Raw genomic sequence first — 25167 nt, 5'->3', positions numbered from 1 at the left:
ACCGTGCACAAGATAACAGGAAGGATTATCCCACTTCGTCGTAAGCATTTACCTCCGATCGTTGGCTGTGATATGGAGCCACACGTTACTTTCTTCATTCCCGGTTCATGAATCAAAGTGGTTAACATTTCATTCAGTTTGTAAGCCCATACAAACCAATCTGAATAGGTTGTTTTGTCCAATAATGCCCACAAATGAACATATCCACAAGTTTGGGCAAGCTGACCAGACTGAGGTGTGCAGTGAGAATTTTGAGAGTAGATTGTGGCTGCATTTTAGGCAGTTTGATCATTCTGAATGTTGAGCAACTTGTCTATAATTCATGATGGTTAGTGTAGGAGGGCATTTTGTGTGTATTCATTTGCATTGGACAAAACAAAGATACTTGGATTAGCTAAACACTCGCTTGAAATATAATGGATGTCAAAAGATCCCCAAATGGCGAATTTTGGGAAGTGCTTACTCTTGGAGAGGGCTGATTGGACTGATCTGAACATGAACAAAGTCAGCATTAACCTCTATACAAACTAGACAAATCCTGTAGGAAGCCTTAATGCAAGCTTAGCTTGGTGGTTAATAATGTATGGACAACTTGACACACTGCAGCTGAACAGAGATAAAGAGACAGTGCATGCCTTCCATTGTCCACATTTTCTGTCCAACGATTCAGCCTGACGATTCAGCCCGATTCAGCCAGGCCACATTCAGCCTGTGGCCTGGTCTCTAAACTGCAAAGCCTCATCTGCTACCAGTCAATGCGCCATGTGAATGTGTGTGTGTGATTGTGTGCTTGTGTGTGTGTTTGTGTGTGTGTGTTTGTGTGTGTGTGTGTGATATTTCATGTATGTGTGCGTGTCTGTGTGTGTGTGTGTGTGTGTGTGTGTGTGTGTGTGTGTGTGTGTGTGTGTGTGTGTGTGTGTGTGTGTGTGTGTGTGTGTGTGTGTGTGTGTGTGTGTGTAAAATTATCTAGACTGTAAACCATGAGAGACACTCAAGAGTATGGAAGTAAAGTGGTAGGAGTGAAACCCTAGTCGTTCACCTCTCTCTCTCCCTCTCTCTCCCTCCCTCCCACTCTCTCTCTGCCCCGCTCTCCCATCCTGGACGCTAGCCTCGTTGTCTCCTCGGAGAAAGGAAATGCAAAGCAGGCTGCCCTGAGAACTCTGGGAAACGCCGCAGGACGTCCCGCGGGGCGCGGGATGGGGAGGGGGGATTAAATACGGCCCCTCAGGTCCACACAGTAAAGTGGCAATAAAGTATTCATTTACCTCCATTGAGCAGCAAAACAAGCAGCCCGTCTTAAGGAGTCAAAGGAGGCTGAATACACACAGGGACCCCTGCCCAGCTCCCCGCCCCCACCTTCACCCCCACCGCCACCATCCCAACCACCACCAGCATCTTCTATTTCATGATTTACAAAACAACAGGACGACTTAGATGACTTCAGGTATGCATGTAGTTCAGTGATGGTGGGGGGGGGGACATAAGCTTATGAGGTCGAGAGAGCAGTTGTGGCTATCTAACATCATAATCCACGGTGCTTTTGGTTTGCCACAGACACACAACCACACACACACACACACACACACACGCACGGTCCGCTGTTGACCTGGCTCTGTGCCAGCATGGGGTTCGAGTGAGTTATAAAAACAAGCCTACTCCCTGACTTAGTCTATCCATCTCTCTTTCTCTATCTCGCTCGCTCTTGCTCCACCCTCTCTCTCTCTCTCTCTCTCTCTCTCTCTCTCTCTCTCTCTCTCCCCTGACTCTCTATCTCTTTCTCTTTCTCTCCACCCTCTCTCTCGCCCCTCTCTCTCTTTCCACCCGCTCTCTCATCCCCAAACATCATTTTTCGCCCTCATTCTAAACAGCTGTCTTACCCTCGGCGGGCCCGGCGCCTTCTCGGCCCTCTCGCTCCTCGCTCTCCCCGCTCCTCCAGAACCCTGCGGTCGAGGGAGCACAGGAGGCACGGCAGGGGCCGACCCGGGGCCGACCCGGGGCCGACACAGGGCCCGCGGGGGGGCCGTGCGGGGCATTCATCACCCGGCGGAGAAGAAAAGAGCGGTGCCACTTGTGACGGCCACCCCCGGGTCTCTCAGGGAGTGAATGAACTCCATGTGGACCGGGGGGGCTAACCTACACACACACAAACGCCCTATAGCCCCCCCCCCCCCCCCCCCCCCCCCCCCCCCCCCCACTATAGGTGTGTGGGCGACACCAAACAGAGGGGACCCGGGTGGGGGGTAGGGGGGTGATTCCTCTGACGTCCCCCTTTTCTCCTCCTCCTCCTCCTCCCCCTCCTCCTCCTCTTTCCTGGAGGAGAGAAAGAAGAGGCGACGTCGTAGGAGGACATCTGGAAGAATGGAGAACCTCCACGACAACCCAAACAGGAGTAGAGGGAGTAGAAGAAGAACAAAACAAAAAGCGGTGGCGAAGGCGGGGCGAGCGCACGAAAGGGATCCCTCCCCTCCGCAGTGCACATACCAATTAACACCCCCCCCCGCCCACAGGGGCAGGGGGGGGGGGGTGTGGGGAGGGGCAGCAATAGATGGGAGGAGGGGGGTGGGCTGGGGGTGGGGTTACATCAGCATTTCAATCAGTGGAACCTTGACGCCGCGACAAAGGCATCAAGGCGTACGCCCTGTAACCCGGCAGGGGCCCCGCGTGGGCCGAGCGCGTCACATTGGGGTCCTCCGCCCCGAAGACCGCCCCGCTTCCTCCTCACACAGCGCAACGCAACGTAACCCCCCCCCGTAACACCCACCACCACCCACACCTCCCGGGGGGGGGGGGAAATGAATTCATCTTTTGTTTCGAATCCATGCCCCGCCAAGTTATTTTTGTCAAACGCCGTGTCTTTGTCAACCACGGTTCAGATCTCAGTTTCGCACCAGCCCTGATTTGATATTTTATGCCGGGCGTTACAATACAAGTGAGCGAGCGGGTAAGATGAGATGCTTTTGTTGAAGTTATGAATACGTTTAGAAAAGCTGCCACCAGCGCCGCCAGGCCATCCATCAAAAGAGGAGCGGCGGGGTTTGAAGTCGGGTCTGGGGGGTTGTCCACATCCATTGAGGTGCTCCACGAAACGGCGGGGAGAGCATGCGGATGAATAAATAAATCGTATCTTGTTTTATCATGTCTGGGAACACAATACCGGGCCCCTGTAGAGGAGTACAATCATAAACTCTCCCCAGCTCAACCCATCTTTATTTCTTATCTTGATACACCATCTCTGGCTCTGTTCCACCTCTCTCTGGCCCTGTCTCTCTGCTCTCGCTTTAATTCAATCCCAAGACAAGCGGCTCCACACCGCAACAGTAAAATGCTAATAAAAAAGAGAGGGATGAATACATCACGTTTTGGATCAGAAGAGCCAAACTCATTTTATATCTCGGGGGGAAGGGGGAGAGGGATTTGGTTCGAGGTGGTGCGTTTAATCCACCGGGAATATCATTCTAGCTGACATGTTAATCTGCCTGCAACAGAAACACTGAGAGCTAAGAATACATGTTGAGTTGAGCCCGCCTGCAACCTGTTTATCCGGTCGCTGCTAAAGCCCTGTTTCCACAGCTGAGTAATGAGGCATAAATCCCCCAGGAAGCCTTAATTGTGCCACCTTGTGAAAGGCCAAACCTTCAGGGGTGAAGGTGTGTCTGTGTGTGTGTTTTTTTTGTTTTGTTTGTGTGTGTAAATAGCGTGGTCCCTAGGCATGGATGATGAAAATACAAGCCAAGACACACATTTTTTTGGATGATTCGCTCTGGAACCTTTCATATGGTGTCTTCGTAAGTGTTTGTGTGTGTGTGTGTGTGTGTGTGTGTGTGTGTGTGTGTGTGTGTGTGTGTGTGTGTGTGTGTGTGTGTGTGTGTGTGTGTGTGCGTGCGTGCGTGTGTGTCTGTGTGTCTGTGTGTGTGTGTGTCTCTGTCTCTGTGTTTGTGTGTGTGTGTGTGTGTGTGTGTGTGTGTGTGTGTGTGTGTGTGTGTGTGTGTGTGTGTGTAGGTGTGGGTGTGGGTGTGGGTGTGGGTGTGTGTGAGTGTGTGTGTGTGTGTGTGTGTGTGTGTGTGTGTGTGTGTGTGTGTCTGTGTGTGTGTGTGTGTGTGTGTGTGTGTGTGTGTGTGTGTAGGTGTGGGTGTGGGTGTGGGTGTGTGTGTGTGTGTGTGTGTGTGTGTGTGTGTGTGTGTGTGTCTCTGTGTGTGTGTGTGTGTGTGTGTGTGTGTGTGTGTGTGTGTGTGTGTGTGTGTGTGTGTGTGTGTGTGTGTGTAGGTGTGGGTGTGGGTGTAGGTGTGGGTGTGTGTGAGTGTGTGTGTGTGTGTGTGTGTGTGTGTGTGTGTGTGTGTGTGTGTGTGTGTGTGTGTGCGTGTGTGTCTGTGTGTGTGTGTGTGTGTGTGTGTGTGTGTGTGTGTGTGTGTGTGTGTGTGTGTGTAGGTGTGGGTGTGGGTGTGGGTGTGTGTGTGTGTGTGTGTGTGTGTGTGTGTGTGTCTCTGTGTGTGTGTGTGTGTGTGTGTGTGTGTGTGTGTGTGTGTGTGTGTGTGTGTGTGTGTGTGTGTGTGTGTGTGTGTGTGTGTGTGTGTGAAACGATGCATGGCAAGCGGTATTGACAAATAGAATCTCAGACAAACCCATTGACACTGCAGTGCATTCCTCAAATCAAGCTCTTCCAGTTGATAGGAAAAATCCTCTAGAAACTGCACTGTTTGGTTATCACTGCTAGTTAGTAGGGAGCCCCTCGCTCTATCCTCTCCACTGGTCTGGTGTTGTTCCCAGTCTGCTGAGGGAGACGCTGCACTGGGAGCTCAGAGAGCTCTGGTCAGGCCGGCATGTTCCGACACGGACCCGGAGCCCGGTACAGTCAACACTGTGTTCGCCGCCTCCCCTCCACAGGGAGGAACCGGCTCGGGTGTCTGACGGGTCGCACCGCGGCAGGGCCCGGGGGGGGACAGAGACGGTAACCCGAGTCCGGGGGACGGCCCCTGGGTGTGTCGCCGGAGCCCGGAGAGGGGACACCGCCACCAGCACCGCCAGTGGACGGGGAATGGCTTCCCCTTTCTCTCGTGGACGTATCACGGAGCCTCACCGCCGCGCCAAGAATCCCAAGCGCCCCGGCTCGGCCTGAGAATAGGACGAGCGAAGGGCAGTGCGGCGTCCACGCCAGGGACTCGGGCGTTCAAAGGCGGAGCGCTGTTTAAATTTAGATGGCCGTCCTGTCACCTTCCCCCCCCCCCCCCCAGCGAGATTAATTTGTACAGGACAGGGGGCGCGGGGGGGGGGGGGGGGGGGGGGGGGGGGGGGGGGGGGGGGGGGGGTGATTGAGGAACACCACCGCACGCAGGGACCTGGCAAGAGGCGACCGTGACCCCTCTGTTTACCTGCTGCCACACACACACATCGACTCACACACACGCACACAAATGAGCAGACAAAAAAAGCAGACTTACACACTCGGTAGGACCGAGACAAACACACACAAGCACATATATGAAGCACATATGCCACACATACACACACAAAAACACTCTCACACATACACGCACAAATACACAGACATATATTGCACACACATGCCAAACACACACACACGCACACACACACACACACACACACACACACACACACACACACACACACACACACACACACACACACACACACACACACACGAAACACACAAAAAGCACCCACACCCACAAACACACACCCACACAACACACATCAAACACACATGTCACACATCTATCACACATGCATGCCAAACACATAAACAGAAGCAGATACCACGAGCGAACGAAGGGAGTGAAATAGGTTTTTATCAGTTCCAACGGCCAACCTTTGGCCAGATTCTCCAGGTAGTAAAAGGACTCGAGAGACGACAAGCCCTGCTGATATCCCTCCTCATGTAAACCACCGTGACCCCCACAGTGCCCAGGGTACCTATAGCGGAGCCGCTAATGTACAATGCGGTGGCAGCTTGCTATTTTCCACAGCAGTATAAGAATAACGGACCGCCACGCTACGGCGACACAGATTCATTAGCTGTTGTAATATCAACTGTTAGTGTTAGGGGGACCACATGCAGGACGGAGGAAACAGATGTAATGGAAATTACACTTGGCTTAAACTGGGCTTTGTTTTACAAAAGGACCTGGCGACGGCATCAGATGACAGCCCAGGATTAGAGAAGGATTTGGTACTGTAATGCGGTAATATGTCGTTATCCCCCTGCGTGTGATACGGGGATAGTGGGCATCGTTTCATCACACAGGAACAATGAACTCTCCCTCATCCCTGACTCGGCCTAGGCCTGGTTGTCAAGCCTTACTAGAGTCGGTCTGTAAATATGACCCACATAGACACCCACGCACGCACATACACACACACACACTTTGACAACACAAACCTTCATTCAAAATCATTCACAAATCCATGTCCCAACCGGGAGTTTCATAATAAGCCAATAACAGGTCTTTCTAAAAACTTGGCCAGATTGGGAGCACCTGAGCAACAGAAGGTCTGGCAGACAGAACAGAGCTCCATAACTTCTACCACTGGCCCAGCCCTGCGGCCCGTGTTCAATGGTTAACCACGGTGGTGGGGCACTTCTTCTGCAGACCGAGGGGGGTTTCACAGTAAATTTAACCTGCCTCAGCCCCTTGGCTGTGGGGGAAAGTGCTGAGGTCTGGGCCGAGGCCAGAGACCCGGTGGGTTTTCAGTCTTTGGGCTTATTGACTCCTAACCCATCTCACCAGCGGCAATTATAGAGATCACAGCCAAACACGAGCCACCGTGCCAGAACGCCCATGCAGTGGTTTCGCGGCCCCCGCAATGTGGTCAGAAAACATGGCAATAAATATAACTGGAGTTAGAGTGAAGCATAGGGATTATAGGCCTGAGGTACTGCGCAAATTAGACCGCTGAGCAGGAATAGGGCCATGTTGTTAGGGGGGGGGGGGTAAGGTGAAAGCTATAAGTGATATGAACTCTTTGTGGACACATATACATATATATCCCTGAATTAACCTCATTCCTGGTGCGATCCCTGGACGATCCACAAACCCAGGGCAGCGCCGTTAGACTGGTTTCCACCTCCGTTGCTCAGTGCTGAGTGGGCTAGTATTTTTCTCCACGCGTTCGAAGGGAGATTGGTGAGCGTGGGAGATAGCACATTCATCACACGGCATTACGCAGAGAGCGTACACGGTGCGCGGCGTTCATCGCAGGTTAAACATTCACCGCTCTCGTTGGTGGGGGTGACAGTATTGTGGCACGCCCGGAGATGCGCTGATAAGAGAGAGCTGCGTTCAGATTCCTCCCTCACACATGTTTACCAGCGCCGCACGTGAGCTGTGCTAAGCTGCTTGTTTCCTCCTCTCATCCTGGGCCGTTGTTGTGGGGTTCCCAGGCTTAAGGAGCAGAACAAGCACAGGGTGGGGGGGGGGGAGATGACGGTCACACATCGGGATCATAACCCGGAGCACATCAGGGGGAGAATGCGGCCATCCGGGAATGCTGGACATTTAACTCAGCAGGGGGTTTTAGAAGACTTTACGCATGCACACACACATTCACACACACACACAAACACACACAAATGCCTATGTGTGCGCCCAGACATGCGCACCCACAAACACACACACATACACACACACACACACATACATGCATGCAATGCAGCACACACACACACACAACCCGATATAGACTGACGAGATAGTTCAGGGCTTGGGAGGGGTGTCGAGGTTTGCAAAAATAGAAAGTTGCTGATGCCCCTCAACCACAACGAGCGGTGGGGTGTCGGATTAGAAATGTGAATGAATGACAAGGCCAAGACAGTTCCTCTCACGGGTCACCTGCCGGCCCCGGGCCCCTGGGTGCCCCTACCCGGTGTGCTGCTGCCGCTGCTGGCAAGGTGGATCGACCGTGTGTCTCCTCCCTGTGGCTCAGAGCAGAAGACTCATTTAATGAAAGAGACAAAGGGCTTTCCACTGCGCAGGGAACTATATTCCCATTGTCTGTTGCTCGTGGAGCAGCTGCTTTGCATTACGGTTAAGAGGGAGAAGGTGAGCGGTTCACTGTTTCTACAGAGCAGCCAATTCCCCCTTGACCTCCATTAAGGGTCGGACACGGAGCTCCGTGGCTCGCAGGCCGGGATTAGGTCCGGCTGGGCTCCACCAGAGGAGAAATGGACTGCAGCCTTTACTTTGACCCTGCATGTGCCTTTGTTTATTCTTAACAAATGTTTATCTTCCGTCTGTTTACCGAGGCAGGTCCGAGAGAATGTGGTGTGTTTAAGGACATGTGGGGTTTCAATAATGGGTTTTCGTTACCGCCAATACATTCCTCTTTGTTCCCCACAACAAATGCATGCAGGCAGTGTAGTAAGGCAACGCCATGGATAAGAATTGAGATTTGAAAAAGCTAAATGTTGCTCTGTAATTGATTCCAGGAGGAGCTATCTATAGAGGGGGCTTCTAAGTGAATACTCACAGGCCGTGCATCATATGTGGCTCAGGACTTGAAATGGTGGGGCTGTAAGCATGGATTTAGATAAAGATCTACGTAATGCACAAACTAAAAAATGATAGAGGATGTAGGCCGGCATCGGTGAGGCTTTCCTCACGCTATGATTCACGACCGGAAAACCCGAAATGCACGGCGGTGAAACGTCGAATTAAAACAAAGAGCAAATGCTATCATGGTGTCATGTCGAATAAAACATGAAGCGATCGCTGTTATGGAAAGACTCCAGCGCTCTCTCGTAACCCGTGTGTGTGCGACGCGGCTTCGATGAGTGAGCGTGCCGGGAGAAATATTAGTCCCGCGGGGATCCCTGGCGGCAGCAGTCTTGTCTCACCTAACTTTGAAAAGTCCAATTGATTGGCTACACCCGGCTCACTGCTCAGCTTGCCCTTTCCTCACAACTCTCAGGTTGCCAATTTAAAAGGCTTCCTCGACATCGATTCTACCTTCTTCCGTTGCCCTCTACACTGAGGATTGGATTGTACTGTGCGGGCCCACAGTGAATTCAGCACATTAGGGGGTGATGTACCTGAAAAATAAGTTAACTCGTCCAGGATTCCCTTTTCCACGGAAGAGGCACATCCATTTTATGGGTTGGGTGATGGTTAGTGAAAAGGTCAGAATCTAAACATACACAACAACTTTGTCTTTTTCACACTCTCTCTCTCTCACACACACACACACACACACACACACACACACACACACACACACACACACACACACACACACACACACACACACACCATTCAAACACACACACAAAGCATCAATGCTATCTATCTTTCTTCCTGTTGTCAAAGTTTAAGAAAAGTGAAGAGGAACATGTATCGCCACGTGCTATATTCAACGTGTAAAGATAAGTAGGGCATTGCTTTCCATAAGGGCAGCGGCTCAGGCCAAGCCACAACTGGCTGATCTTTACCTCAGCCTTAATATTAGTCTCATTCAAACGCACACATGTGTAAAGCAAATAATTTAACAAGTGTGGCCCGATTACCAGCAGCAAAGGCAAAACAATTAGGGCCAGTGATTTACTCTACCTGGGTTTTATAGAGGAAAACATTAGCTCCCATGCGGCCTGGTCACGGTCCCCAAGTCCCTGCTTGGGCTACCGACTTAATGAGCACAGGCTATCCAGTTACGTCCAGGAAGACAGAGAAGACATTACGCTTTAATAGCTGTGCTTTTTAGTTGGGGTCCCAGCTTGCACATCAGTAATATAATCAATCACGGGACAAATGTTCTTAACACATTCTTTTTCTGTAAAAACCCACGCTGTTTTACACTGTACTGGGCGAAATGCAACAACATTTTAACCAACAGTATTTTATCAAGGGCTGTAAAAAAAAAAAGAAGGAGAAGGAGAGAGAAATATATTGGGTGAAAAGTAAACCTTTTAAATCAAACGGTTGGAGTGCTGATTTAAAGCACCATGAGATGTGGGAGAGTGCTGCCTCCTTTCCCCTTCTTAGGTACTGGTACCATGGGGCCTCTCAAAAAGCAATTAAGGAGGAGAGTCCTAATATTGAATGCAAGGGGAGAGGCATCCCTTGGAGAGAACCAGCGCCAGCAGACTGTGAAATTCATATTGACTAGAGGAAAAAAAACACACAGGTAAGCAATGAGAGGGGAGCCTTTCTTGTTTACCCTGTTCGCCCCGGCTTGCGAGAGCAAGAATATTGGCAAGGTGCGCTCTATTGAGACTGAACCAGCCAGCCGAGGAAGTGAGGGGCTTTTGAGAAAAGCTTCCATTGCTTTCTTAACAGAGGCCGGAAAATATTGACACCGATTTTTGGATAAATAAACTTCTTGAGGAAAGAAAAAAAAAGTGATTCAACAGTCAATAAGCCGTTGTTATAATATAAATTAATTCAATTATTTTCGAATAGATGAACGAGAACGTATGAAAGAACTGCTGAGCTCCGCACTCGTGCTCGGCGAGGTGCTAAATCCCCCTTGATTAAAGGGGAAAAATGCTTTAAACAATGAACTGCGCCAGTTCACTTAATTAAGCCAACTTGCTCCGGGGGAGGCTGGGAGCAGGGAAGGAGAGAGCAAAACGCGGTGGGTGCGTGGTCTTAGCCGCGGCTTTTCATTGGCTGTTAATCGAAGGCTTGATCTCTGAGCAGGCCTTGGGACGTGCTTCACTTGGCTGATCCTGGCAATTTGCTCCTGGTAATACCCTCTCCTCTCACCCCGCAATCCCTCCCTCAGACCCCCATCTCATCTCATCTATATGGCCGCCGAGATGCACAAACAAGAAAGCCTGCGAGGTGCATGGCCGACCTACCGGCGGTGAATTCAATTTTGATGACTACATCTGTACTCCTATTCCATGCACACTTTGAAGCTCTGGTCTGAGGCATTTAAAAGAAACAACCTAAGATTTCTCTTACACTTTACTTTTATTTCGATTTTTTGCAGAGTTTTTTAATCATTTGTTTTTAAGATATGTGTAATTAAAAGAAGTAGCGGTTAAAAATCTTGCTCAACGGTTGCCTCTAGGTAAACAGCAAAGGGGTAACCCAGAACAAAAGACCTGCCCCTTACTTTTGATTACTTTAAAAGTAGCAATATGAATCTTTTTAAGTGTTTACTGAAACACTTTCCCTATTTAACGTTGGCTGCTTCCCCGTCCCGGGGGGGGGATCGCAGCCCAGCAGAGGCATCTGGTGAGCATTAACCACGCTGGAAGAGGACACGCGGCCACGTCACATGATTTGTTTGAGATCCACCTGAGGAGAGCTCTGAAGTGTAACACAAGTGCCCTGCACTGCTGTACCTCCCTGCTCTCTCTCCCTAAATCCTCCGGTGCGTATCACAAAACCGCATTACAACCGATCCCCTCCTCATCTGCCCATCGCTCGAGAGCCGAGGCCGCTCCCACGGAGGGGTGTCCAGCGGAAACTCGGGGAGACGAGGTTGACGTATTAATGTAGAGAGCCGTGCTATGGGAGGGGGGCGGGGGGAGGAGAACATCGAAGGACGATTAGGGAATCGGAACCAGCTTCAGAAGAAGGGTCATCCAGCGCATCATGTGCTCCATCCAGAATGGCCTGACTGTATAAATCAAGTGTTGGCAGGAAGCATCCAGCCTGTAGGGACCGTCTTTCAAGGCAACATAGATGTTTCCTTCAAACTGTTGTGTTTTTAACCTTTCAACATGAAATTTACTTAGATTTTTTTTCTCCCTGTTGTTTACAATCAACTTTCAACGACAGGTCTCCCATGGTAACAGTGGTGACATACGGCTGAGATTCTGGGGCCAGAGATCTTAAAGCAAAACTTGCAGAAAGCGAGGCATGTGCAAGGTCAAACAAGGAAAATAAACACTCTGACAGACCCAACAGAAAAAGGAAGCAGTGGTCAACGGCCAATAGCGAACCATCAGGACATAAAAACGACCCCAACGTCCCCTCTCACCACCAGCCAACCCAAACCCTCCATCCAATCCATCCATTCTCTTTGAATCCAAAACAGGTACCGCGATAAGGATGGTGGGACGTTCGTACCTTTGAAGGAGATGGTAACGCGAGGTGCGGCTAGCGGGTCGATGATGAGCTGATTCCCCAGAGCGAAGCCGGCCAGCGCCAGGAGGATCTGGACGGTCCGCAGAGCGTCCAGCTGCATGGTCAAACCACCTCGGGCAAGCCCAGGAACGGTGACAGAATCCCTGGGACAAAGGATGAGTGAGAGGGAGGGAGAGAGAGGGAGAGACCGATGCATAAATAGTGAGATAAACAAGAAGGAGATATAAACCTTGGCCAACACATGCACTGGAGGCTTGGCCCCCTTGAGGTTTGTGTCAAAGGCTGCGTCAAGAGACTGAAGAGATTTTTTTTGGGGGGGGGAGATGTCAAAGCAGTGGCCCCTCGAGGGATGCGTCTGTTGTAAGACCCACAGAAACTTGTGGAATCGACCCAAAGCCTTGAGTGCAAGAGAAGAAATCTCTGGAGAGCAGGCAGCCTCTGAGTAAACAACCCCAAACACACAAAAAACAACCAAATAGTTTCGATTTATGAGTATGTGTGTTTGCATGCGTGCCTGTGAGAGTGTACGCAAGTGTTTGGTGTGTGTGTGTGTGTGTGTGTCTGTGTGTGTGTGTGTGTGTGTGTGTGTGTGTGTGTGTGTGTGTGTGTGTGTGTGTGTGTGTGTGTGTGTGTGTGTGTGTGTGTGTGTGTGTGTGTGTGTGTGTGTACGAGTGTGTGTGAGATCGTGAGACTGCGGAGACCAAACTGCTGTTGTTGCCTCGATGGCTCCACTGAGAGAGGACAGTAGTGACTGTTGCACACCAAACACATTCCTGTTACATGACCGTGTGTGTGTGTGTGTGTGTGTGTGTGTGTGTGTGTGTGCGTGTAAATGTGCTTGTTGCCGCTCTGTAATTAAAGGGCCCTTTTCAAAGGAGGTTACACCAGTCCCCACAATTAGACATACAGACAGGGAGAGGGCCGTTTCACAGGGTCATTTCACACTGTCATTGTACAGTGTCAAATGACCCAAAAGAAATGACAAATGTTACGAATGATAATTAAATATATTCAATAAGTTGATGAATGAAATCATGGATTAGGATTTTAAGGATGCCAATGAAAGATCACACTTGATAAGTGGATAATTGTGACCTCTCTTGCACCCTCTCCGTTTTCTTTCAAAATGCATGGGTTGTGATTTTGTGCGTGGATGTGTGTGTGTGTGTGTGTGTGTGTGTGTGTGTGTGTGTGTGTGTGTGTGTGTGTGTGTGTGTGTGTGTGTGTGTGTGTGTGTGTGTGGGGGGGGGGGGGGGGGGGGGGGGGGGGGGGGTTTCAACCAATGTACCCCCTCTGCGATGCCCTCCTCATCTAAAGGGCCCAGACAGCCTCCCCACGGAGCAAAGCAGTAACCGACTATGACTAACTTCTCTTTACACCCTGAATCAAATGCATCCTTAATTCAATCAAAACGCTCAGTAGAATAACCGCGCCCGTCGCCTTCTAGTTCAAACATTTTAACCAGAACAAGACCAGCCCAAGTTTTCACTTGGAAAACACAGAATTTGAGGATTTTTCCAAGCAACACACTCACACACAAACACGCGCGCGCGCGCGCGTACGCATACAAACAAGGGGTCCCTCGGACGGTCTGGTCGCAGAGAAATAATGAGCATTAGCAGCTGTTTAAACTTCAGCTGTTTACTGACAATGTGTTGAGCGTCCAGCTGTTTATTCGGAGACAGAGGCAAACTCCGTCGCGCAAGCAAATGAAATCAAACAAGTGCCTGCGTCCACGTGACACGGCGGGAAGGGGGGCTGGGAGGAGGAGGGAGAGCGCGCGCTCTGGGGTCTCGAAAGTCGTCAAGTCGGTAGATAAATATAATAGGTTGTGTATTCCCCTGTAATATAGGGCATATAAGCCACGTTGTAAAGTTGACAACAATAACTCTCATGCCTCGTGCCCTGCTATCGCAGGGACAATATTTAAGGTAAGGAAAGTTGTCGTTGTTTGAACAAAAAAATACACTTACTCGGAGTTCGCTCTCTCTCCTATATAAGTTGTAATAGTTCAACTCTAAAATGTATGAATTTTATTTTGAGGTTTAGTTAAGTAACTACTAAATGTATTCAATTATTCTGATCAACTATATCCTAAAGTCCACTTGGTAAATATAGACTGCAACGTGATCCGCTAATGAAACAACCAACGCCTGCGCCTTTATAAACAACAAAGGCTTAGCAAATAACAGTTATTGAGTATTCTAAATATAATATTATAAAACATATAATTGGCTTTATGTCTGCATCAGCATTCCTAATTTGCAAATGCTTGTGCTGTGTGTGTCTGAAATGGAGAGTTCACTCGACATGCAGTATAGAATAGGCTACAGTCCCAAGTACACTGACGTTTGGAGATTGTGTGGAAGGGACGTGGTGACAAATACAAATGTTTGCATATCATTTTAGCATTTTATAATTACTAAAATATTATACGATATCGCCTAGTACTGAAATAATAATATATCGAACCTATATGTAGGCCTAATTGCATTTGACATTAATCATTTAAGATAACACATTCGTCACTATAATTCGGAGTAAATCAGCACATTATTGTCTTTAAGTAGAGCTAATGAATAAGTGCATGGATACAAACCCCGGGTTGCATTGAAAATGATGAGAGGAGCATCAACACAATGTGATAAAAAAAGTTATATTAGGCTACTAACCTGGTTGTTACAACAGCTCTCCGAAAATAACTTGAAATCCAATAATATAAGTCATTGAATAACCAAATTCCAAAACACTCGTCTACTTTCTTCTCCCGATTTAAAACATTAAATCCCGATGCTGTTGGTGGACAGTCAGAAGCGATAGCCTTTTCACCTGAGAGCAACGTGCGTATGACTCTCAGAGAGCACTCAACAGAACATGAAAAAAGAAAACACTCCAAAATGATTACAATTTTCTTGATAAATTCTGAGCAAGAGCTTAGGGAAAGAAAAATGTCATTGTCAACGGAACTGCGCTTCCAAAAGGGAGATACAACAAATATTCCTTATTGTGGGGGAAAGTGTGTCCAACGGCACGCTGCGAGGCACTCCTGAAAGTTGAGCGTTTCAGACTGTGGGAGAGCAGCACCCGAGCAGGTGGATGCGGACATTCGCCTTAAACACACCCACGGGGCGGGCGGTAGGACACGGTGGACACCGCCCATTCATCCCGCCTATAAGAAAAGAGCTCTCGGGCCAAAGCACTACAAGGTATTCTATGAAATGTTTTCTGTATCAGATGTTCTCTAGCTATGTAGTCTCTCTAAATTAAAAAGAGCGAGTTCAATTCAAAACAGCTCCTTCGTGCTTTGTCAACATCAACATAATTATATCACTTTCATATTCATATATTTACAATATAATTGTTGTTTTTAATTGAGTATTTCTTCATAAATGTTATGTGTTTGACACTCTTTTTCAGACAATGAATAGGAAACTAATGATTGGCAAATTAAGAAACATTAAGTTGTAAAAGTATGGAAAGAAAACACATTCTTAAACTTCTACCTCATTTATTCTACTTATATTTCAGTCGATTAGGTCCAGTGGCCTGAACATTTATTTCAGCCTATCAACATTTTTGAGAGATTTGACTAAGCTTGGAAAATGACATTCACTTTACACCATTAAGAGAAAGTCCTGTTGAAACTGTTAATTTGCCTCTCCATTCAAACACTGATTGACCACTTCCAAAGTCCCTCAGTATCTACCTTTACACAAAGACTTTCTGAAGCTGAGCAAATTAAACTCCCTCCCTTTTTAAATCAAATTCCATTCAACGGTATCCGCTCACTTGAATTATCTGCTCCTCATTCAATCTGCTGCCCTTGAAATTACCTGAGTCTGGCTTCCACTAGAAAGCCTGTCTGAGACATTTACGGCTGGAGACAGAGAGAGCGGGAGAGTTAGTGAGAAAGAGAGAGTGAGAGAGTCTGGTCATTTTCTGAAGCCATTGTGTCAAAAGGAGCTGTTTCTCTAAAGTTGTCCTCCATACGAAGCCCTGATGGAGGTTTCGACCCTGAGCTCTCTCTCTCTCTCCGTCTCTCTCTCTCTCTCTGTCTCTCTCTCTGTCTGTCTCTCTCTCTCCCTAAGGCTCACTATCGTTGTCTCTGTGTCTCGCTCTCACTCTCTATTGGTGTCTTCTGCTCTCTGTCTCTCTCTTTAAAAATTACTTGGCAGGAGTGGAGTGGAAGGCATCACTCTGTTGAGAGCAAGACGTCTGCTTCTTTATCATTTATCTATTCAGCTGAGAGAGAGAGTACGTCAGAGTGAGATGGAGGGAGGGAGAGAGGGAAATTGAGATGGAGGGAGGATGATGGAGTAACAGAGACGGCGAGAGAGATGGAGAGTGATGAGAGTGACAGAGAGAGATATTGAGAGACATGGAGAGAAAGAGAGGGAGGGAGTGATGATTTGAGCAAGATGGATTGAGAGATGGAGTATGACAGCCAAAGAGAGATAGCAAGAACAAGAGAGAAAGAGAGCAAGAAATGGAGAGAACAATGGAGTTGAGGAAATTGAGGGAAAGCGAGAGCTGAGAGAGTGATGAGAGCGGCAGAGATATTGAGAGTCAGAGAGAACGAGAACGAGAGTGATGCTGAGATAGACAACAGAGAAAGAGAGATAAAGAAAGAGACAGAGCAAGAAATGAAGAGATAAATTGAGTAAAAGAGAGGGAGAGTGAGGGGGAGAATAAGACAGTGCGAGAGAGTTAGAGAGAGTAATAGAGTGAAGGGTTTTCTGTTCAGGGGAGTAGAAGGGCAGTGACCCTCTGAATCCCATCACATTCCTAAAGGGACGATATTCCTAACCACGAAGATATTCCATACCCGGATCATTCCTTAAAAATAAATAAATAATAAAAAAGGTGTGTCGGTTTTTATTTGTTTGCTTTAGATCCTAGGAGGGAGTCATGTGCATTAGAGACAGAAATACTTTTTTCAAGCCGGTTCCTGGCTTATGATACAGTACTTGAGATACCATCTTGCTCGTAGCTGATTGAAATGCTTCTGTTGACGTCCCCTAAGTGATGTGTGACGTTGTTGTTGGGCTGCACGCATTGAGCTGCATTCAGTATGAGGCGTACGGACAGTACCTTCTGGAAGGTTCTGTCAGCAGGCCATGAGCTGATACCAGGTGCTCCATGCTGTTTCTATAAATCTCTCTCTACAAGTGTTGAGCGTTTGTTCAATAGAGCATACTTAGGCTACAATACGAAGGGTTCAACTTGAGTTGGAGCTAGGGACTTGAAAGGGCTTGATAACAACTGTCCCATCTGATGACAGTGTTCGGCTTTCATCGTAATGCACACATTGCATGCATATGTGTAGGACACACAAAGAAAACATGTAGGGATATGTGATTGTCAATCTATACAGTTGAACGCAACAATGCGTCCATTCTGCATTGATAGACCCAAAACATCTTGTCAAGATGATGCGGTCATAACCACACAGTTATTACAAAATGAATAGGTGAGTGTGTGTGTGTGCTAAAGTGTTTGAATGTTGAACAGGAGTGGGTGAGCAAGTGAGTGAGTACCTGGGTGAATGACAGTCTGTGTGGGCAGGCATCAGTGCATATCTGTGAACATGTGAGTGAGTGAGTGAGTGAGTGAGTGAGTGAGTGAGTGAGTGAGTGAGTGAGTGAGTGAGTGAGTGAGTGAGTGAGTGAGTGAGTGAGTGTGTGCATGTGTGTGTGTGTGTGTGTATGTGTGTGTGTGTGTGTGTGTGTGTGTGTGTGTGTGTGTGTGTGTCTGTGCATTCATCGGTGTGTATACGAACATGAGGTAGTGACTGACGGAGTCAGTGATTTTACCTGAGTTGTGGGTGTCTTTGAGAGCCAGCGTCTCCCGTGTTGTGTTTGGCAGCCGGCCGGGACCCCTGTGTGTTTCCCAGACTCTGCACTCCCTACTTTACGGCTCTGCCAGTCTGGCCCCTGGCTCCCCAGGAGGACCAGAGTTTGGGGCCGCAGAGAGGAAACGCTCTTGGTTTCCTTCCACCTTTCACACATCCAGCATGGAGGGAAAAGGAGGCCGGGCTCTACTCTTTACCAAGCTGGATAAACATACTTATTATGTCTCGCACAGAAATGTGTGTGTGTGTGTGTGTGTGTGTGTGTGTGTGTGTGTGTGTGTGTGTGTGTGTGTGTGTGTGTGTGTGTGTGTGTGTGTGTGTGTGTGTGTGTGTGTGTGTGTTCATGGGGCAGAATGAATGTGTGCGTGCTCAGGTACAAGGGTGTGTGTGTGTGATGCAGATTGTGTATGCATGGGTGTGTGCGTTTATGGCAGAGTTTGTACGCATGTGCGTGCATGCGTGTGTGTGTGTGTGTGTGAGTGTGCCTGCGTGTGAGTGTGTGCATTACGGAACAGGTGAGTTCATTTCTACCCACCGCTGCTTTGCATCAATGTTGAAATTACGCGTCGGCCAAACATTCGGTAATTGAAAGAAATCACAAGCCTGGACACGGGCAGCGAGAGTCCACTTTGTACTCATCAATGCCCCTCTGTTCGGAGCGCCGGGACCTCCGCGGCCCTCGCTTGTCCACCACCGCCACAGAGCTGAGTGCCTAAATTTGAAAGAATAAATAATCCATCAACCACCCCGAAAAAAAACCCGAAGGGTTTGAAGGGTGATTTCATTGGGAGGAAGGGGCAGGGTTTGATGAGGTGAAATAAGTCCCACTTTGTCCTCTCGCCGGTCCACATGTGATTCATGCAGAGTATGCGTCATTCTTCTTGTCCGTTGCCAGACTTTATGGGAGGTACCGTGTGTACTGCGATGGCGTTAGCGGAGCCGGACCCGGGAGAGAGGAAGGAAGGGGAAGGGGGGGGGGGGGGAGAGAGAGAGAGAAAGAGGGAGAGAGAGCAACCGCTTAGCAACTGTAGTTCTCAAACATGCAAGGGGAACAATGAGGGCTATTTTTCAAGATACATTGGTACAGACGACTTGAAGGTCTCAGAAAGAAATACAGGTAGACTTACCCAGGCAACCCTCTCACTGTGTGAGTGTGTTAGTGTGTTTCGATGTTTGTTTTCATATCGATGTGGGGTCTTTGTGTTGGTGTGCATGCATGCACACACACTCATGCATGTCTGTGTTTGTTTGTGCGTGTGTGCGAGCGTGGTTGCTTTTATTTACAACAAAACACACACATCTGAGGTTGACAACTCCAGAGACAACAGGTGGTTCTGACAGAAAGGTCACGTGACAAAGGTAGCCTTTCATCAGTGCCATTATCTTGACCCTCCACACCATCTGCTCCTACTGGAGCACTCCTCACAGTCCTCCAGTGACATTGATAGAAAATAGGTTTTATTGATGCCACCAGTGCCGTTGCATGCAAGTTTAATTTTACTGAGTGATTTAATCACACAGTTGGCAGAATCTTTTATCCACAGCACCTTACCGTGAGACAGGTTATTAATGAGCCTTTTGATGTGAGGCATCTCAAGGATGCCTACAGGGAGTTATTAGGGTTTGAAATATTCTTGTATTACTAGATCGGCATGATTTTACTATTGATTTAGTGGCAGGCATGGGCCTCCCCTGCTCTGCTCTTTCAACATGGATAAGCAGGGCCCAACAGATACCTAACACACTGATATGATCATAGTACAGTTATAAAGCAGTGTTCATCGTAGTACGGATCATACAGGAAGTACAGATTGGGCAACTCTGATGACCAAACATCAGTGTTTCCCTTTTGTCTTTTCATCCTTCCTAAGGACGTCATGTAAACGCTGCTCGGTTGGCCGGGCTGCTGTTACTCACCAGGTCTTCCTGTGCCGTCTTCCGATGGTCATCAGTGTGGTCATGACCTTAATGCTTAATGTAGTTAAGCATTAATGTACCAGTGTTTACTGTACTGGTGTTCTGTCACACTACCACGGCCGATTGAGCAAGACAGGGAGGGCTGGTGTCGAAACAACTGTTCTTGAAAGCAATTACTGACATGAAGTCACTGAACCGGCTCAACCAATTCTGCGTGTAAAAATGTTGACAGCTGACATCCTTAACAAAGACTAATCAGTAACGTCTGACGACTAACTTTTAATGATTGATGATAAGTAGAGATACTGGATTGGCCACGTTGTCCTGTAAAAGTGGCATACAATTAATTATCATTAATTTAATATATATTGATACTAAACTGCCAATGATTCAACATAACAGACATTGTGTCGGAAAATGTACGTTCACAGTTGCAAGTTCTTAGCTTGCAGGTTTATTCCAATACAGCACAAACTCTAAATGGAAACTTCACATGCATACATTTCCATCTGGTTAACGGTTGGAAGTTTTCAGTTGCCATGGCAGTAAGGTCATGTAGAATGCTCTTATGGGAACTAGTACCAAAAAACTTTCTGTGTTTGTCGCTATCAGTAATTGGTGGTGCAGGAAGTGGTTGCTCCCTTCCTCTTCCACCACGGCTCTACCCGTCGCCAATCCCACCCAAGAAATCAAACCTTCCAGAGAAGCCGCCAGAATCTCAACATTGATTAATTTAGACTGTTCTATTGTCTTTGACTCATAGCTAGTGGCTCTCGTCCTGAACAACATACCATCGCAGTGATATACTGCATGACACCATCCTTGGGATAATAGTTATGTAACAAGTAATGTCATTTGTCATTTACTGAGCTTATTTTAGCCAGCAGGACAGATGAGATCATTACTTTATTTTATTCTAATATGGTTTTGGCCTTCAAACTTATTTTCATGTGTACAATGAAAAAAGCAAGGTTAACACCTCTGAGAAAGTACTAGCATCAGTTTCCACTCCACAGTCCATCACCATCATGCACAGAGTACATAAAATGGTGACGTTTGGGACTGTCAAGTTAGACTTTATCTGTTTTTTCAGAGTCTCAAGACTGATCAGGGATTACCCATCTGGCTCGGGGCAGGATGACTCAAATGGGGTCACATTACAAAGGGGCTTAAGCGAGCCTGTTTGCGATTGACCACGTCACTAAGGGAGAGCGTGGAAGGAAGCATGACACAGGGTGTTTCTGCTTCCCACTGCACAAACGAACGCTCCCCTCTCTCCTCTACTCAGGCACAGAGGTCACCCACGGTAACAGTGCCAGTGTGGACGGGTGTGACCCGCACACACGCACACCGCCCACACACACACACCCCTCAAACACACACCGCCCAGCAGTGATGGGATCCAAGTTCCTGTCACATATTAGGGCACGTTACAAAGTTGCATCCTGAGACCAGCGGTTATTATGAAGGCATCCCTTTACCCTTGCTATACACAATACACTCTTTGATGTTCTTGTAAAGTAGTTGCGTGTTAAGAGCAGCTTAAACCAAACGAGCACTGTGTTGCCTGAGGCCGCCAGTGTGGGCTGCCTCAAACACCACCTATGTGTGTGTGTTTGTGTGAGTGTAAGAGGGGGCTTAAGGAACAGTGTGTCTCACGCCTTGGGGAACAAGCCCTGGCCCTTTTATTCCAGGTACGTGTGTGTTGTCTGCCATAGTGCTGGAGGGCCTGGGGGCCCAGCATGTCTGGGCTCCTCTGCCTCTCTCCCATGCGTAGACTACACAGCGCCAACCTCCACGGCAAAACCAAACCTCTGCTTGCAGCTCAGATTGAATCTTCTGTGTTAACCACGTTAGCATTCTTGCAACGGCTAATGGTTTCTTGTTTGTTTTCTTATGGTTAATTCTTATCTTGAACACAAGTATTAAGATATTATTAACATTCAAATAGTAGAGGTTCAAATAGCAGTTCAATAATATTTGGTTTCTGTTGTTTTGCAATATGGAAACCCCCTCATGTTGGATTAAGTCATGGGCAGAGCTCTGAGCAGAAACTTTAGTAGGTCCCTATTAGGCTGAACAACTCCCCTCCCATTCTAAAGTAAACTTAAGGACGAGGCAAAAGGCCAGGAAGCCTGTCAATGCGAGGAGATCATGGGAAGAAACGTTATTTTCTTTTGGAGCATTTCATTGTACCGCGCAACCAAGTGAGAATTCAGAGCGGAGTCACAGACCAGCGCGGACAGTTGGGAAAGACATCAAGCTGAGATGTCGACTGAGGCCATGAGTGCCGTGTGCGTTTCCAGCCCGGCCGCAGATGTTTTCACCCAGGGTTCCCCAAGTGACACAGTTATGAGGTTTCACGTGTGCAATGACTTCAAGTGTTGAGTGCCATGGAGTGGCACTGCTGGGATGATATACAGGCAAGTTAAGTGAGGATTATAGTGCCAACATATTTCCCTGTGAGTAACCAAGAGCGTATTAGTCATGGTCCATATAAATCAGTGTTCAGCGTTGCCCTTTGGTACATCGATACTGCTTGCAATGACCACAAGTATTGTGCATGTGTATGCAGTGATATATTGGTCCTAATCTGGGATTTCAACTTTTGACAATGCTACAGCCAAATTTATGTGGGGGAGACTGAAAAGCGCCTGGGCCGTAAACCAGTAAGTGTGGGAGGCGGAGTTAGGCAATGTTCACTGTTTGGTTACGGATATATTCTTCTGAAGAAAAACGAGTGATAAATTAGTGGGTGCAAAATGGAGGTTTCAGAAGACGAATGTGACAAATGTTTTTCTACAGTGGCCAGGTCTACTACACAGGTTTGATTTTAAACCTTTAAAGACACTTGTTCTTAGGACATTGGTCACTTAACAGGATGTTTGAGCTTGTCTTCCAAGCAGCTATGGGAAAACTTTAATTGACCAGTGCTGACCGAGTTTGTGTTCACTGTAAGATAAGGAGGGATACTGACAATGGGAAAACAATGCTATATTTTTAGTTATCAGTCCTCTTCTGGATCAGAGATTAATGACCCATATCATGTAACGTAAGTCTGCAGACCCTTGCCCCCTGCGACATGATTGGTCTAAATAATTTTGAGGGGAAAGAAAACAACAAAACTCGCCGTTAACCCCGTTTTTAGCTCTTCTGCCTTCTGTCTTTAGATGGTCATCTAAAGTCTGATTTGTGAGGCTATATTGCTCCCAATGGAAAGGAGACTCAATCACAATACTCTAAGCAGAACATAAGCCCTGAATTTCACTAAGATACCTTCCAAACTACTTTACAGCTCACTCACATTCGGCTAGGTAAAGAAACTTCTTTAGAGACTTTTTTTAACGGAACACTCTCTTGTCGTCCTCGGAGTACCTTTTGTTATTGTAAATAAGGTGGGCTTCTGAGATTATTGAATACTCCCTAAATGGAATGTAGCTCATCAACACTGAACAATATGGCCTTCCAAGGGCGGTTTCATAGCTTTCTGTTCTTCCCCAAGGGCAATGCTGATTCATCAGGACGGTTTTTCGTGACAGAGCTAAGAGTGTTTAATAAACCCTTCATTAAATATACAGCAAGCCACTGTCTAAAGAGATTCTGCCAGAGAGCCCTGGGTCCAGCGTTCAGTCACCAGGTGATGGATGAGCAAGGGGATAAGCAGTAGTGCCTGGTTCTCGTAGGAGGGGATCACTGCCATTGGCATGAGCCCCGCATATGATCTATTGGGTAGCATTCTTGGATTATGTCTGCACAGTTTGCACCACAGCCAAGCTTGCCGGGCACATACTCACTGGACAAGGTCACAGAGAAGCGGTCACTGTTGTTTAGACAAGAGAATGGAGAGCATGCTGCTATGTTCAGTCATAGGCGAAGTCATCATTTGAATCACATGAAGATCATGAGTACATAGCAAAAAGAATACTGTTAAAGTATTGATTTATAATCATAATAATACAAATAAATAAAGATTGTTTTTGATCAGAATTAGGGACTGCAGATGAAAATGAGCCTAAAATGGTACATTTAAGTTTTAATAGCACATGGTCCCTTTCAAATAAAATAGGGTGAGAAATGAAATTGAAATAATTCTAGTGCACAAATATTCTAGAAGCTCTCATGCTATTTGTCAGAAATCTCTCATTAGGAAAGGTTGTCATTGTGTGGATACAGGAAATGGACCTGCTGCAGTATCTCTGGGGCACAGCAGGATTCCTACTCGAATGAGAAAAGAATGAAAAGAGCCTTTTCCTCCCCAGGTATAACGACGAGATCAAGGAGGGACTTCCTGTGCAGCAGTGGAGGCTTCTCGCGAGAATTCACCTGCAGGGACGCATGCAAATGCATCATTACCTCGTACTACGCACCATCAATGGTCGTCAATTGCAAAGAAGTGGTGAGTGGCAGGTGAGAAAAGGGTAATATAGCAATAGGGAGAGGTGCCGTCTGCAGGAAACTGATATGTTGTAGCAAACTCTATTTATCCCAGCAGGTGGCAGGGCTGAAAGATTTAGTAGGTAGGGGGAAGGGAGGCAGTCGTTTAACGGAGGCCTGAATTGTGACACATATTGCCCCTATCAGAGCAGGAAGGGGAGGCAAATGATACAATTTGTTTGAAAAATAAAGCATAAACGCATGGCATTTACGAGGCCATGCGTTAAAGACGTGTGTAAATGATTCCTTGTGAAATTACAATGTTCCTCAATCGTTTTATTCTATGAGTTCACATTTAGGATGACACACTGTTTACTGATGCAAACAGGGCTCACAAAGTATACTTTACATATCAGTTATTATTAGTGGGAAGAATTCTCCTCAGTTAACAGAAAATACCTGATCTGTCAAAGACTGACATGCCCACAAAGAACACACCGCATATAAAGGCAAACATCAAAAACTGTAACCAAAACGAACGTTTAACCCATCAATTTCAAATAATTGATATACAGTTTGACTTCATTGAAACCGAATTTGATCTTCTTTCGACTCGCATGAGAGATTATTATTTCACTACCTGCCTTTGACTTCCTGAGAACCCCTGCTGGGAGCATTAGCACCACAAACAGCAGACAAAACAACAGTGGTCCTCTCGCATAGGATTAGGGGCATACTGTGTTAGCCAGCCTTTAGTATACGTGCCCTGTCAAGCAGGAATTTACACACAGACATACATTTAAACGCCACTTCAGTTCTAAGAGGACATTAGCATAATTTAGCTTAACATGTTCTTGAACTATTTTCTTTGGCTGGCCTGGGAAAATGGGATGTAGCGTATGAATTCACAGAGATAAATGAAAATTACTCCATGATCCAGAGCCAACATTAGCATCCTTTTCCTTAAAATGTACACTA

At 47.4% G+C, this 25167-nt stretch overlaps 1 protein-coding gene across 6 annotated transcripts in view; it reads right to left on the bottom strand.

The window, feature by feature from the left end:
- The window catches only part of sema3fb (sema domain, immunoglobulin domain (Ig), short basic domain, secreted, (semaphorin) 3Fb), a 112459-nt gene that overhangs the window by 45369 nt on the left and 41923 nt on the right, over positions 1-25167 (bottom strand). The window contains exons 1-2 of one of the 6 annotated variants that reach the window (XM_030375666.1): positions 17861-18200; positions 12030-12190 (exon numbers count right to left, since the gene is read on the bottom strand). In XM_030375666.1, coding sequence (XP_030231526.1) covers positions 12030-12147 — 118 coding nt within the window. In that variant the 5' untranslated portion in view covers positions 12148-12190; positions 17861-18200. Of the gene's footprint in view, positions 1-12029; positions 12191-14719; positions 15328-17860; positions 18201-25167 lie in introns of those variants that run through there. The other 5 variants (XM_030375668.1, XM_030375670.1, XM_030375665.1 and 2 more) reach the window with 5 other exon arrangements.

This window comes from Gadus morhua, chromosome 13 (genome assembly GCF_902167405.1).
Source record: "Gadus morhua chromosome 13, gadMor3.0, whole genome shotgun sequence".
Classification (NCBI taxonomy): Eukaryota; Metazoa; Chordata; class Actinopteri; order Gadiformes; family Gadidae; genus Gadus; species Gadus morhua.
The sequence above is the reverse complement of the archived record's forward strand: the minus strand, read 5'-3'. Positions and strand labels throughout refer to the sequence as shown.